Source organism: Phyllostomus hastatus, unplaced genomic scaffold (assembly GCF_019186645.2).
Source record: "Phyllostomus hastatus isolate PE091 unplaced genomic scaffold, TTU_PhHast_1.1 phas_contig_195, whole genome shotgun sequence".
In the NCBI taxonomy this organism is placed as follows: Eukaryota; Metazoa; Chordata; class Mammalia; order Chiroptera; family Phyllostomidae; genus Phyllostomus; species Phyllostomus hastatus.
The window spans coordinates 252,964-267,103 of NW_025333706.1; the positions used below are offsets into that span (position 1 = coordinate 252,964).

The 14,140-nt window shown below is 39.6% G+C and overlaps 1 protein-coding gene across 4 annotated transcripts in view; it reads left to right on the forward strand.

Moving 5' to 3' along the window:
* SPIN1 (spindlin 1) overlaps window positions 1–14,140 on the forward strand; it is a 77,909-nt gene that overhangs the window by 40,988 nt on the left and 22,781 nt on the right. For all 4 annotated transcript variants that reach the window (XM_045833841.1, XM_045833842.1, XM_045833839.1 and 1 more), the window contains one exon: window positions 11,130–11,178. In XM_045833841.1, the coding sequence (XP_045689797.1) occupies window positions 11,153–11,178 (26 nt within the window). In that variant the 5' untranslated portion in view covers window positions 11,130–11,152. The remainder of the gene's footprint in view (window positions 1–11,129; window positions 11,179–14,140) is intronic.

Here is a 14,140-nt window from a genome sequence, read left to right on the forward strand (position 1 = left end):
TAGGATAATACGGGTTTCATTCTTCATTTTGTTCACGTGGTTGTATTACATTAATTGATTTGTAGATATTGAACCAACTTTGCATCTTGGGAATAAATGTCACTTGATCGTGGTATATGATGAGTTTTTTAATGACTTGTGACTTTGGTTTGCTAATAATTTTGTTGAAGATTTTTTCATCTATATTCATCAGGGATATTAGCTTGTAATTTTTTTTTTGTAGTTTCTTTGTCTAGTTTTGGTATCAGGGTAATGCTGGCCTTGTAAAACAAGTTTAGGAGCCTTCACTCTAACTTTTTGGAATAGTTTGAGAGAGATGGGTATTAATTTTTATTTGAATGTTTGGTAAAAATCACTTGTGAGACCATTGGGTCCAGCAGATTTGTTTGTTGCGAGGTTGTTTTTGATTACTGATTTAATTTTGTTAATAGTCATTGGTGTGTTCAGTTTTTGGTGGGGGTTTTTTGTTTGTTTTTTGTTTTAAGATTTTCCTTATTTATTTTTAGAGAGACGGGGGAAGGGAGGGAGAAAGAGAGTGAGAGAAACAGCGATGTGGAAGAGAGACATTGTTTGCCTCTTGCTCACCCCCAACTGGGGGCCTGGCCTGCAACCCAGGTCTGTGCCCTGACTGGTAATTGAACCGGTGACCATTTGGTTTGCAGACCAGCACTCACTCCACTGAGCTATACACCATGCAGGGGTCTGTTTCTTCTTGATTCAGTCTCAGAAGATTGTATGTTTCTAGGAATTTATCCATTTCTTTCAAGTCGTTCATTTGTTGGTATATATAATTGTTCATAGTATTACCTTATAATCCTTTGCTTTTCTGTGAGGTTGTCACTTTTTTTCATTTCTGATTTTTTTATTGGGCTTATTTTTTGCTATGAGTCTGGCTGGTCCAAAGTTTATCAATTTTGTTCATCTTTTCAAAGAATGAGCTTTTGGTTTCCTTGACCTCCTCCCCTCCCCTCTGTTTTTTCTCCTTTATTTTTTTTCTCTATTGCATGTACTTCTGCCCTAATTTTATTAGTTCTCTCCTACTCACTTCAGGTTTTATTTGTTGATTTTCTAGTTACATTAGGTGTAAGTTTAGATTGTTTTTCAGAGATTTTTCTTCTTTCTTGATATATCACTGTAAATTTCCCTTTTAGAACTGCTTTGGCTGCATCCCATAGGTTTTGGGGTCATTGTGTTTTTAGTTTCCTTCTTGTAATGGATTTCTAGCTTCATACTATTGTAAGTGAAATATGTGCTTGATAGGATTTCAGTGTTCTTAAATTTATTGAGTTAAATGTTGTTGAGATTGATCCCTTTATTATCATCAAATTCCCTTTTTAAATTTAGAGAAAGGAAGGGCTGGGGATGAGAAACATGGATTCGTGGTCCCACTTACTTATGCATTCCTTGGTTGGTTCTTATTATATGCTCTGACCTGGGATCAAACCACAACCTTGGTGTATGGGGATAATTCTCTAACCAACTGAGCTACTAGGCCTGTGCTGAAATACCCTTTTTTGTCTCTTATTAACAATCTTTGTTTTAAAGTCTCTTTTACATCAAAGAAGTATGATTACACCAGCTTTTTTTTTTAATTTTCATTTTCATGAAATACCTTTTTCCATCCCTTTTCTTTTCAGCCTGTATGTGACTTTCAATCCAAAGTGGGTTTCTCATAGGCAGCATATGTACATGTCTTTAAAAAAAATAATCTATCCAGCCACTCTGTTTTTTATTGGAGCATTTAATCCATTCACATTTAAAGTAGTTGATAGATTTGTAGTTATTGCCTTTTTATTGTTTTCTGATTGTTTCTGTTTCTCTGTTTCTTTCTCTCTTGGTCTCTTATGTATATAACTTTTTTCTTGTTAATTAAGTATAGTTGTATGTATATAACTTTAGTGTTGAGTTTCGATTCTTTTCTCTTTCTTTTGTATACTGTTAATAGAATTTTGGGTTGTTGTTACCATGTTCTTCATATACACCCAGCTATGTTCAAATATATTATAAAAGCACTACACTTTTATCTCTTACGTTTTGGGGTTGTTTTTTTTTGCGGGGGGGTTTGGTGTGTTTATGTCTATCCCTTAATTTATTGTTGTAATTACCCTTGGTCTTCCTACTTGTCTTTCAAACGTCGTACTAGTTTTATAATTGGTTAACCCATTGCCTTTACTGTTTGCTTTAGTCAGTGAGAATTTTCTCTTTCCTATTATTATTCCTATTTTTGGTCATTTTTACTTAAAGAAGTACCTTTGACATTTCTTGTAATACTGGTTTAGTGGTGATAAGCTATTTGTTTATTCTTTTCTGGGAGCCTCTATCTTTCCTTTGATTCTAAGTGTTAGCCTTGCTGGATAGAGTAACCTTGGGTGTAGGTCTTTGCCTTTAACCACTTTGAATATTTTGTGCAAAATTTCTGTTGAAAAATTAGCTTATAGTCTTAGGGGAGCGTGCTTCTTTGTGTCTAACTGGTTTTCTCTTGCTACTGTTAAGGTTCTGTCTTTGTCTTTAACTTTTGGCATTTTAATTATGATGTATCAATGGGTGGGGTTGACCCTCAGGCTGACTGGCTTTGAGGGCTGGCCTTGACTACAGAGAACAAGCTGTTTTGCATGGGCTGACTCCAAAAAGCAGTAGGAGTTGCTTTAGTGGGGCTGTGGTGCCATCTGAGTCAACCCTTGGATCTTTGTAGCTCTAGTGTGGTTCTGTTCTGCCTCTGATTGTACCAGGTTTGGGGCTGCTAAGTAGGAGCTACAAAGTTGTCTGTGGTAAGTTGCTGCTTGTGCTGGGCTGGAAACTGCTTGGGAGAGGCTGTGCTGTGTTTGTGGCTCCTTAGTTGAAGCTACATAACAGGCCAAGACTGGCCATTTCTTTTTATTTATTTATTTATTTATTTATTTATTTATTTATTTATTTATTTATTTATATTTAGAGAAAGGGAAGAAGGAAGATAGGGGGAGAAACATCAATGTGTGGTTGCCTCTTGCCCACTCCCAACTGTGGATCTGGCCTGCAACCCAGGCATGTGCCCTGACTGGGAATTGAACTGGCGACCCTTTGGTTCACAAGCGGGCACTCAATCCACTGAACCACACTAGCTAGGGCTGGCCACTTCTTATTCCAGGCTTAGGGTCACCTGATGGTAGTTACAATGCAAGTTGAGACAAGTTGCTTCTTATGCTGGGCTTGGGTCTGCTTAGCAGGTGCTACAAGGGACACTGAAGTCAACTGCTGCTAGTTGGTGGTGGGTGGACCTTTGAAAGATTTGGGGAAAGTTCATAGCACTAGTCCAGGTGGGCTGCTTGTGTGGAGAAGCCACTGGAAGAGGCTCTGTCCAGAGTTGGATGGGGTGTCATCTCTGGAGAGTCACCAGGGTACGGGCAGCAAGCAGCATTAGCCAGGTTAATGAGACAGTATGAATATGATTCTCACCTGCACTGGACTGGATGGGTAGAAGGAGAGCTCGAATAAACAAGTGAACAGTTTGGTGTGTGAGCACTTGCATTCTGTCTCTTCACCAGAGAGTTGCCCTGCCCCCTGCCCCCCTGCCCCTCCACCCTTTACTCTGAAGTTAGTAAATTCAGGTCTTCCCCACGTGTCTCTGGTACATTTTGAGCTGCTGCTGCTGCTGCTGCTGCTGCTTTGGAGTTTTGAGTGAGTTTGTAAACAAGTGAGTGTGCACTGGCCCTTTAAGAGCAGAGTGTCTTGGTTTCCTGCAGCCCTTAGTTTCTCTCCCATGCAATCCTCTACTGGTTTTCACAGCCACATGTTATGGGGACTCCTCCTACAGCAGTGTTACCCTGTGTGGGGCTCTAACCCCTATCTCCTGGTGGGGCACCTGTACACTTGAGATATTCTTCTGAATCTTAATCACCAGGTGGTGGATATTGGATATGCTCATACTGCCTCTCTGCTGTTTCTACTAGTCTTGATGTGGCTTTTTCATTATATCTTTCTTTATAGAACTTCTGTTCAGCTAGTTTTCATTGGTTCTTAATGATGGTTGTTCTATACTGTAGTTGTAAATTTGATGTGATTGTGGGAACAGGTGAGCCATCCTGACCAGAAGGAAGTCTGACTTTCTGCATTTTCATTATAATAAACATATATACTTCCCCCTGTCCCGCCCTTTGGTCAGTTATCCTGCTTTGTGTTCTCTGAGCTTCCTGAAACTGTGGTTTGGTGTCTGACATTATAGGTTGTTAATTGTTTCAAATATCTCTGTTCCTGTCTTTATTTAGTTTTTCTGGCATTTTTATTATGCATATGTTATACCCCTTGTTACTGTCCCACAGTTCTTGGATATTCTGTTTTGTTTTGTTTTGTTTTCCTGCCTGTGTCTTTTTTATTTTGTTCACATTTCAGTTTTGTAAGTTTCTGTTGACATATTCTCACGCTCAGAAATTATTTTCTTAGCAGTGTTCAGTCTGCTGAGTTTATCAAAAGCATTCTTTATTTCTGTTGTTTTTGATCTCTGCCATGTTCTTTTGAATTTTCATGTAATTTTTATCTTTCTGCTTACATTGACCATCTGTTCTTGAATGCTGTCTACTTTTCTCACTGGAGCCCTTACCATATTATTCATAAGTATTTTAAATTTCCAGCCTGATATTTCCAACCTTCTTGCCTTAGCTAAGGCTGGTTAAGATGCCTACTCCTGTCTCTTCAGACTGCTTTTTTTCCCTTTCTTTCTTTTTTTTTTAAAAAATTAAATCTTTTTAAAAAAGGTTTTATTTATTTATTTATTTATTTTAGAGAGGGTGGGGAGGGAGAAAGAGAGGGAGAGAAACATCAATGTGTGGTTGCATCTCACATGCCCCCTACCAGGGACCTGGGCCTGCAACCGAGGTATGTACCCTGACTGGGAATCGAACCAGCAAACCTTTGGTTTGCAGGCCAGTGCTCAATCCACTGAGCCGCTCCAGCCAGGGCTTTCCTTTCTTTTTATATTTTATTTATTTTTAGAGTGGGGGGAGGGAGAGAAATATCAATGTGTGGGTTGCCTCTTGCACACCCCCTACTGGGGACCTGGCCTGCAACCCAGGCATGTGCCCTGACTGGGGATCAAACCAGTGACTCTTTGGTTTGCAGGTAGGTGGGCATTCATCCACTGAGGCACACCAGCCGGGACTGCTGATTTTCCTTTCAATATACCTTATAATTAATTATTTGATGAAAACCAGACATGATGTACTGAGTAAAGGAATTCTAGTGAATAAGCTTTTACTGAGGTGGTGGTTAGGTGTATATGTGTGTTGTGTGTGTGTGTGTGCGGTGGGGGGTACATTCTATAGTGATGTAATTTGGTCTCTGTCTTTCAGTGAGTCTGTACCACTGATGTGACCTTCACAAGTGTTCCCCCTTTTGTGGGACAGAACTGGAGGGGGACTGATTTTGAATCTCTCTTCATTTAAGGGGACCCCTGGCTGTTGCTGGGTATTTTTCCCTGTCCTAATCTCAGTTAGTCTCTGATAAAGTAGTTTCTTTTGAGGGTAGGCCCCTTAAGAGCAGAATGCTGTGATATATTTCCAAAGGGGCATTTTCCCTCTCCCTCTGCTGGAATCAGGAAGGGATTTTTTTTATGATCTTCACTGTGAGGAGAACCTGGTAGAGAACTCCTAGAGATAAAACTCAGAAAAATTTGGCTCCCCCACGCCATCTCTCCCTTGATTGGGTTCCTGGAGTTTTTATCCCTTACACTTGTCTACACTGAGCCTCCAACTGTTGGTCAGTTACCTTTCAGGTTTTCCTGCCCCAGCGCTGGTTGCCTGGAAGTATCTGGATGAGATGTAATTCTGTGTATGTGCACATCTGTTTCTCTAGCTTTGGGATCAGTGGTTTGCCCTGTGACCACACCTGTGTGACCAATATAGAAAGAATTGTTAATTTTTTAGCTTGTTAGGACGGAGTAATGACTTCCAAGCTCCTAACATACTGAACTGGAAACAGGAAGTTTTCTCTATTCTTTTTCATTTTCAAGAGCTCTTGTTTTCCTTTTTATAACTTGTTCTCGTTTACAACTATAATATCTTAAGATCCTTGAGGATAACAATTCTTCTTTTAACTATATTTTATTGACTATGCTATTATAGTTGTCCCAATTTCCCCCCCATTATCCCCCCTCCATTCTGTATCTCCCCCCTACCCTCCAGCATCCCCACCCCCTGCTTAGTTCATATCCATGGGTTGTACATATAAGTTCTTTGGCTTCTCTGTTTCCTATACTATTCTTAACCTCCCCCATCTATTTTATGCCTACCAATTATGTTTCTTATTCTCTGTACCTCCTCCCATTCTTCCTCTCCCCCTCCCCACTGATCACACTCCATATGATCTCCATTTCTGTGATTCTGTTCCTGTTCTAGTTGTTTGCTTAGTTTTTGTTTTATAACTTCATTTGTTGATAGTTGTGAGTTTGTTGTCATCTTACTGTTCATAGTTTTTGATCTTCTATTTTTTAGATAAGTTCTTTTAACATTTTATATAATAAGGGCTTGGTGATGATGAACTCCTTCAACTTGACCTTATCTAGGAAGCACTTCATCTGCCCTTCCATTCTAAATGATAACTTTGCCGGATAGAGTAATCTGGGATGTAGGTCCTTGCCTTTCATGACTTTAGGACTTTCCAGCCCCGTCTTACCTGTAAAGTTTCTTCTGAAAAATCAGCTGGTGATTTTATGGGTGCTCCTTTGTAGGTAACTCTCTCCTCTTGCTGCTTTTAAGATTCTCTCATTATCTTTGTCTTAGTTAATGTAACTATGATGTGTCTTGGTGTGTTCCTCCTTGGGTCCAATTTCTTTGGGACTCTCGGAGCTTCCTGGGCTACCTGGAAGTCTATTTCCTTTGCCAGGTTGGGGAAGTATTCCTTCATTGTTTGTTCAAGTAAGCTTTCAATATCTTGCTCTTCCTCTTCTCCTTCTGGCATCCCTATGACTCAGATGTCGGAACATTTAAAATTGTCCCAGAGGTTCCTAAGCCTCTACTCATTTTTTTGAATTCTTGATTCTTCCTTCTGTTTTGGTTGGATGTTTATTTATTCCTTTTGTTCTAAATTGTTGATTTGGAGCCCCAGTTTCCTTCCTGGAACTGTTGGTTTCCTGTATATTTTCCTTCATTTGGCTTTGGGTAGCCTTCATTTTTTTCCTTCATTTTGCGACCAAGCTGAGGCAATTCTCTGAGCATCCTGATTACCAGTGTTTTGAACTCTGCATCTGATAGGTTGGCTATCTCCTCGTCACGTAGTTCTTTTATGGAGTTTTGATCTGTTCTTTCTTTTGGGCCATATTTTTTTGTCTCTGTGCTGTAAGGGGGCGGAGCCTTAGGTATTTGCCAGGGCAGGGCAACCCACCTCACTGCATTGTAGCACTGTCTGTTGAGGAGGGATCAAAGAGGGAACAATGCCAGTCACTTCCTCTGCTCTAGCTCTGCTTTCCAAGAACTCTCCTGTGAGACTGGGAGTTTCTCCTGCGTTCACAACCCCCACAGTATTCACAGTATTTACAGCTAGAGGTTTTGAGTCTTTAGTTTTCTACTCAGCTGCCTCACTGGTGTGGCCTGCTTCCTTGCAGCCTCTTTGCCCGGTTGTCTGTCTCCACTTCTCCTACCCGTCTGGATGAGTATTTCTTTAACTCCTTAGTTGTCGGAGTTACATGCAGTTTGATTTTCTGGCAGTTCTGGTTGTTTATTGTTTTTGAATTTGTTGTCCTTCTTTTGGTTGTGTGAGGAAGTGAAGTGTATCTACTTACACCTCTATCTTGGCCAGAACCCAAGGATAACAATACTTTTATTTAATCTTTGTAGCTCTTGGATCATTTCATGAACAGCGGTGCTGCTTTTTCTCTATCTTTCTTAGTTGTACCACTGAGGTTTTGTTTATGTGACTGTTCATCTTTGTTTGTTCGTTCCTAAAAATTAAGGATGAATTACGAATGGCTTACCTTTTCCTGAGTGATCAATAGGAAATTGTTTCTGCCATGGTACTCTTCTATAGAGGAAAGTTAACTTTGTGGGGATAAATGGGGCCTGATTAGCTTTGCCGAGGATGCAGGGACAGGGATGGTGTGTTATGCTGGGGCTGCACCAAGTGCTAAATAAAGTCAGCTGCCCTTTGCTTTATATTCAGCGTGGGAAGGGAGGTGGGGGATCCTGATGCCTGGTACAGTGCTAGTAGAACTTGATAGAATTCTGTATTTCCCCATCTGCTTTAGCATGTCTTATCTCCTCATACTAATTGTGTAGAAACCTAGAGATGTGCCAGGGATCCTTCAGGTAGATTTGCTCTGCAGTCTGTATCTTATCTTTTATCCATGAGCTGCCCACTTTGAGTGCATGAAGACATGCAAAGTGGAGGTGGATGGCCATGGCATTCTCAGCATCAGGGCTGTGTCTTATGTCTCTCTATTTGTGAACTGGAATGGACAGTCTTATGCTGACCAATCAGCCAATCTCCTTCTTCAGTTAACTTTAAAATTGCAAATTTGTTCGTTCCTAAAAAGTACCAGTAGTGCAGAAATGTTTGTTTATAAAATGGTCACTTTAATCTAAGGCCAAGGAGAGAGAGAACTCAGAAGCCTTCCTCCTCCCCACCCAGGAGAACTTCTGTATTTATAATAAAAAGTCTTTCGTTTTCTTTGTATTCTTGTTACCTAACGTGAATTTTTATCTATATGGTAAGTACTGCTTTTGCTGTATTGCACAGATTTGATAGATTGTTTTCATTTTTTTTAATTCAAAATAAATTGAATTTTCATTGTGATTTTGTGTTTGAACCATGGATTTTTTTTTTCAGAAAATTGTTTATTTTTCAACACTAAGGTCTCTCCAAATATCTTACTTGTTTTTAGTTTAATTCTGTTGTGACCAGAGAACATGTGTAATACGCACTTTTTTGTGTGTAATACACACTTTTTTTGCCCAAATTTTTGAGGAAAAAATAAAGATGTGCTTGTACATGGCTATAATGATTACATACCAAGGATATAATGATCCTGTGTATAATGCACACAAAACCGTTGTTACACATTATACACGGAAAAATATGGTAATTCGTATGATTCCAGGTTGTTTTAAGTGTATTGACAGTTTGCATTGTGAGTAACATATGGTGCATCTAAGTTAATGTCCCCTGTGAACTTGGGAAAAAGTGTGTTTTGGCATTATTGGATTAGTACTCTATAAATGTAAACTAACTAGTTGACTGCTTCTGATGTTCATGTCTTTTATATCCTTTCTGATTTTCTACTTGTTGTATTACTAATAGAAAAGAGTTTTTAAATCCCTAAGTATGGGTACGTAAGTTTTTCTTGTCAATTTTGTCAGTTTTTGCTTTATATCTTTCAGTAGCTTGTAATTAGGTTCAAACCAATTTATGATTGTTGTGACTTCTTGAATAAGTGACCCTTTTATCATTTGAAATAACCTTTTTGTTGTTCCCTGAAGTAAACTTGTCTGATACTATCTTTTTTCTATGGTCTCCTCGTTAGTGTATTTCAACTATGTATGTTTAATTGATGCTGGGGTTGGGAAGTATTTTTGTTGTTTATGGTATTCTGAATTCACAAGCAGGTTGATTTGTTCTAGCAACACCTTGAAAGATACAGAGCGCACTGTCTTATGGCTTACATCGTTTTTGACAGCAAATCTGGAATTAGTATTTTATGTTTCCCGATTTGTAATGTCTTTTATTCTTGGGCTGTTTTAAAAAGACTTTGCCAGTGGTTTTCAGAAACCTGACTAGGATGTGACTTAGAATGGTTTTCCTTGTTTTTTATCTTTCTTGGGCTGTATCCAGATACTTATCACATCTGGAAAATTTCTGCCATTATGTTTTTCAAATTTGTTTTTTTCTTCCTTCCTCTGTCCTCTCTTTTGTGGAGTCCAGTTTCATTTATGTTATGTGTCCAACAGGTCACTGAGGCTGTTCATTTTCCCCATTTTTGTTGTTGTTGTTGGTGGTGGTGGTGGTGGTGGTGGTGGTGGTGTGGTGATCCATTTCGGATACTTTGTAGTACAGTGTCTCAGGTCCACTGATCTTTTTATCCATGGGGTCTAATCAGCTATTGATCACATTGTGATTACTTTTTAAAATTTTCAGATCACGTATTTTTCTCCAGTTACATTTGTTTCTTATGTTGTACTGCCATTTTCCTATTTAAAGTGTTTGTGTTTTTTAGGCATTTGATCATAGTTATTACTATTGCCTGTGAATTACACTATTTTGGTGATAACCTACTTGGTTATAGGCTTACAGTCTGCCACTCTTTTGTATGTGTAGTAATTTTTGTTGGGGCATTGGACATTTGAAATTTGTTGTGTAGTATTTAATTTTTGTTGATCCCTGTAAAATTAGAGTTTATTCTGGAAACAGATGCCAGGATGGGTCTATAGTAGCTTTTTTTGTTAGGGGCACCTTTTATTGGTTTTTACTGATTTCCCTATGTGTTTAGAGAGGTGGCTAGATGGACATGGAACAGCCTTCATGCCTTTGCAGGTTAGTATCTTAAGCTGTCCCTCCACTCGCCTCACTCCCTGCAAAGTTTGGAGCCTCTACTGAGATCTCATTGTCAGCCTTCTGTCCACAACTCCCAGCCACCTTATCCTCTCCCCAGCTTCAGTCTGACTCTCAACAAGGAAAACCACAGTGTTCTTGGTTTCATATGGCATCGTCCACAGTTGTTCAGAATGCAGTCTGAGCCAGTGCAGGACACCACCTGGCTTTTAGCTCCCTGGTCTCATAGTCCTGTGCAGCTTGTCTTTGCAGTGTCTCAGTATAGATGTTGCATATTTTTTTGTCCTGGTTTTTAGTTGTGTGGCAGAAAGACAAGTTTTGTAACTTTTGGTACTTTATTGCGTGGATTGTCACTTTTTTTGTTGTTGTATTTCTTGTCCACATGATTTTAGTTTTGTGTTTTATGGCAGTTTGGGGAGATGAACTATTGTTTGTCATTTTATCTTCCTAGAACCCCTAACATCTTTTTGAAAGTTCAGTAAACAAATGCCTTTCTCACATTGGTTGTTTACAGTTTATTTTCATGCTTTATATCTCAGCTTTCATAAGTAAGTTTTTTCTTGAGTTTGAACTATTTTTTTAATCCAGTTTTCATTGACTTACACTCACTTCTTTTTTAGGCCATGCTGGTGTATCTGCAAGCATGATGAAGAAAAGGACATCCCACAAGTAAGCAATTCTGATGAAACTTGCTTTTAGATAGCAGGTTGTGGCCTTTGGTTACGTGGGATATAATGTCACCCATGTGAGGCACTTGCCTCTGTAAGTGAGGTCTTTGTTCACAGCTGCCTGCCTGTCACATAACCTCACTGCACGCTGAGTCGTGGTTGGATCATATCCCTGATGACACCCTCGTTGTTGGCCTGGCCTAAGTGTGCCTAGGTCTGTCCTTCATTCAACCTTTAAAAGCCTCTGGGTCACAATTTCCCCTCCAGCTTGATGGGTGCTGGATTGAAGCAATAGGTATCCTTTGTGGCAGGTGCATCATGACCTTTTCCCATTTCTCTTTGGAATGGCTTCCCTCTTGGCATGCAGGTTTCTCTCTGACTCTTGGATCCACTGCTGAACAAGGAGCTTCTTGTGGACAGAAGCCATAATTCATACTTGAGGGCCTGGCTAGCACACTGCCTGGCACACTCACTGCTTTGTAGCATTTCAGATGAATGAAGAGCTTGTAATTTAGAGAAAGCATATGCGTGTTGGAAGAGAATTAAGTAGCCATGTAATTTTAATGACAAATGTGTTACAGATCCTAAGTTTTATAGGTACCAGACTACAGAAGTCACTTTTTTCTCCCTCAGATTGTTTTTGGAGTGTAACGTAATTGTGTCCAAGGAGAAAATTGAGATACGATCTTACATAATACTATCTTCCTGTACTATATTATATTTATTAGATTTCACAAGCATCCACCACGACTGGTGGCGGCTACTACACCACGTAAACCACTCTAACAAATCAGTTCTGATCGTATGAGTCTTAACCATAGATTCCTTGACCCTAGCACCTCCTTATAGCAGTTATTTCCAAATTATTCATATTGATAGGCTTATGCCCTTGTTCACTCACCATAGTGGTTGAAGAGTGAGAGGTCTTTGGGCGATTGTGGAAGGTTCCTTTTAGTAATTGTTGGTGATTCAAATAAACCTGTGTCCCTTTAAATGAATACATTTAAAAGAATACATGAATACAAACAGGTCATGTAAGTGTCTGTGATGTTCAGTTAAAGAAATGACATGGAAAATAAAACTGAAGGTAAGTATTCTCTTATGTTCCTAAGGTTTGATGAAGTTCTTCTTAATTTCATTTTATTTCCCATCACTGTCTTGGCTCTGCCATATCCAGTGATCTAATAACTGAGATAATATGTCTGTGCTCATCATCCTAACGTTACCATAAGTGGTAAACCATTTCTTGGCACAAATAGAAGGCGATGATAAAACTTAAATGCAGTGGAGAATAAAAGCAAATTACACATTAACTTTAGAAGAACAGAACAGTTCATTAAAATAGATTTTGCTACTTAGGTTAAAATAAATGCCTTTGAGAATGTAGTGTACATTTTGTTTTTTACATTTTTGCATATTTCCAGATAGAGGATTTTAGGCATTCATGGATCTCAGCTTTGGGGCCCATTATTAACGTATTTTGTGTGAGAGAGATTCCATGTGCCTCATCCTAAGCTGTATTGTTTTGTCAACTATGGCTTTAGTATACTAGTTACCTTTTCCTCCGAATACACAAGGAATTAACATGTGCCTATCAAGATTTTGCAATTCATATGTGTACCAGCTAAAAGGATCATCAGTCCTGTGTGTTTTGTGATGTGGGGAGCTCCCATCTAGTGCTTTAATAGGAGGTGCATTGTGACTAGAAGAAGCCTTGAACATGTTTCTCTGTAGCAAAAGAGAGAATTTGAAATGAAATGAAAGGAAAGTAACAATGTTTTCCTAATCTCAATACAAATACGAAGATGGGTAGAAAGGGAAAAAAAGACCAAAACAATGATTTCCCCATTTCACCAGTGGTAGCTGTTAATAGTAGTTGCCTTTGGGAGGGGTAGGCAGGGTGGTGCTGATGGAGAGGCCCCTACATAGAAGCTCGCTTTGAAGGAGGAACCAGACAGTCTCAGTGATGAGCTCATCAGGTTCCTTTGTCTGCCTGGCACTCAGTTTACTCATGGCTAAAATCAGTGTTGGATTAGAACCATGGCTTTTCAGCTTTCAGCATAGTCTACATTCTACAAATGAAATGTTCATGGAAAAGCAGAGCTGTGGCCTTACTCTTCCCTTGACTGCCACACTGTGGCTTTCCACTTGTGGTCATATCTGTCTCACTGGCACATGTTGGCATAGGGGGGCTGAGCAGTAATCCCATGTGCACACACCTCTGCTTGCTTGAGACAGTCACGGGAGCACACAGGACACAGTATAGCAGTGTAGCCAGCACCCAGAGAACAACAGTTCTTGCCCCCATGGGTGCCAGGGAGAGTTCGGGGAATCAGGTCTGAGGTGCTCAGAGGATTGCCTCTGAACCCCATTATGTAGCTGGGTCTTGGTTTTGTTTTTGTTTTTTAAAGTAAATAGACACAAACATATATGCTTTCTTGCAGGCCAGGCCCCTTCTTATGTTTTGGGGACAAGCTTGCAGACAAACCGATCTTGGAAGGTGGTTTGGGAAATGTGTTTGCATGGGAAGTTCATCTTAAAGGGAAAAGTATAGTTGGGGGAGTCTAAAGTGAATTTAGCTATAGAGATTCTTTGTTTCAGTTTTCAAATGTAAATCTGGTTTTTCCTTACCTAATTTGAATAGTGGATAGATTTCCACTTCAGGGCACTTTTGTTGGAGGGTGTGACTTGGCTTTGATTTGTTTGAACCTACATCTAGAAAATGGGCAGGAGCTGTTACCATTACACACTAACTAGACATTTTTCCAGGGAATGTTTTCCTTCCTTTTTATAAGACACAAATACTAGTCACTGACAAAGATTGTCCTTGTTTTCCTCATCCTCCCAGTATACTTGCTGTGGTTCTTGTGTTTTCATGGTACACCTTCGTGCACACACAGGTTAGGTAACTTGTCCAACGCCATAGAAGTGACTGAGTTAGGGTTCAGAAACAGGACATTGTG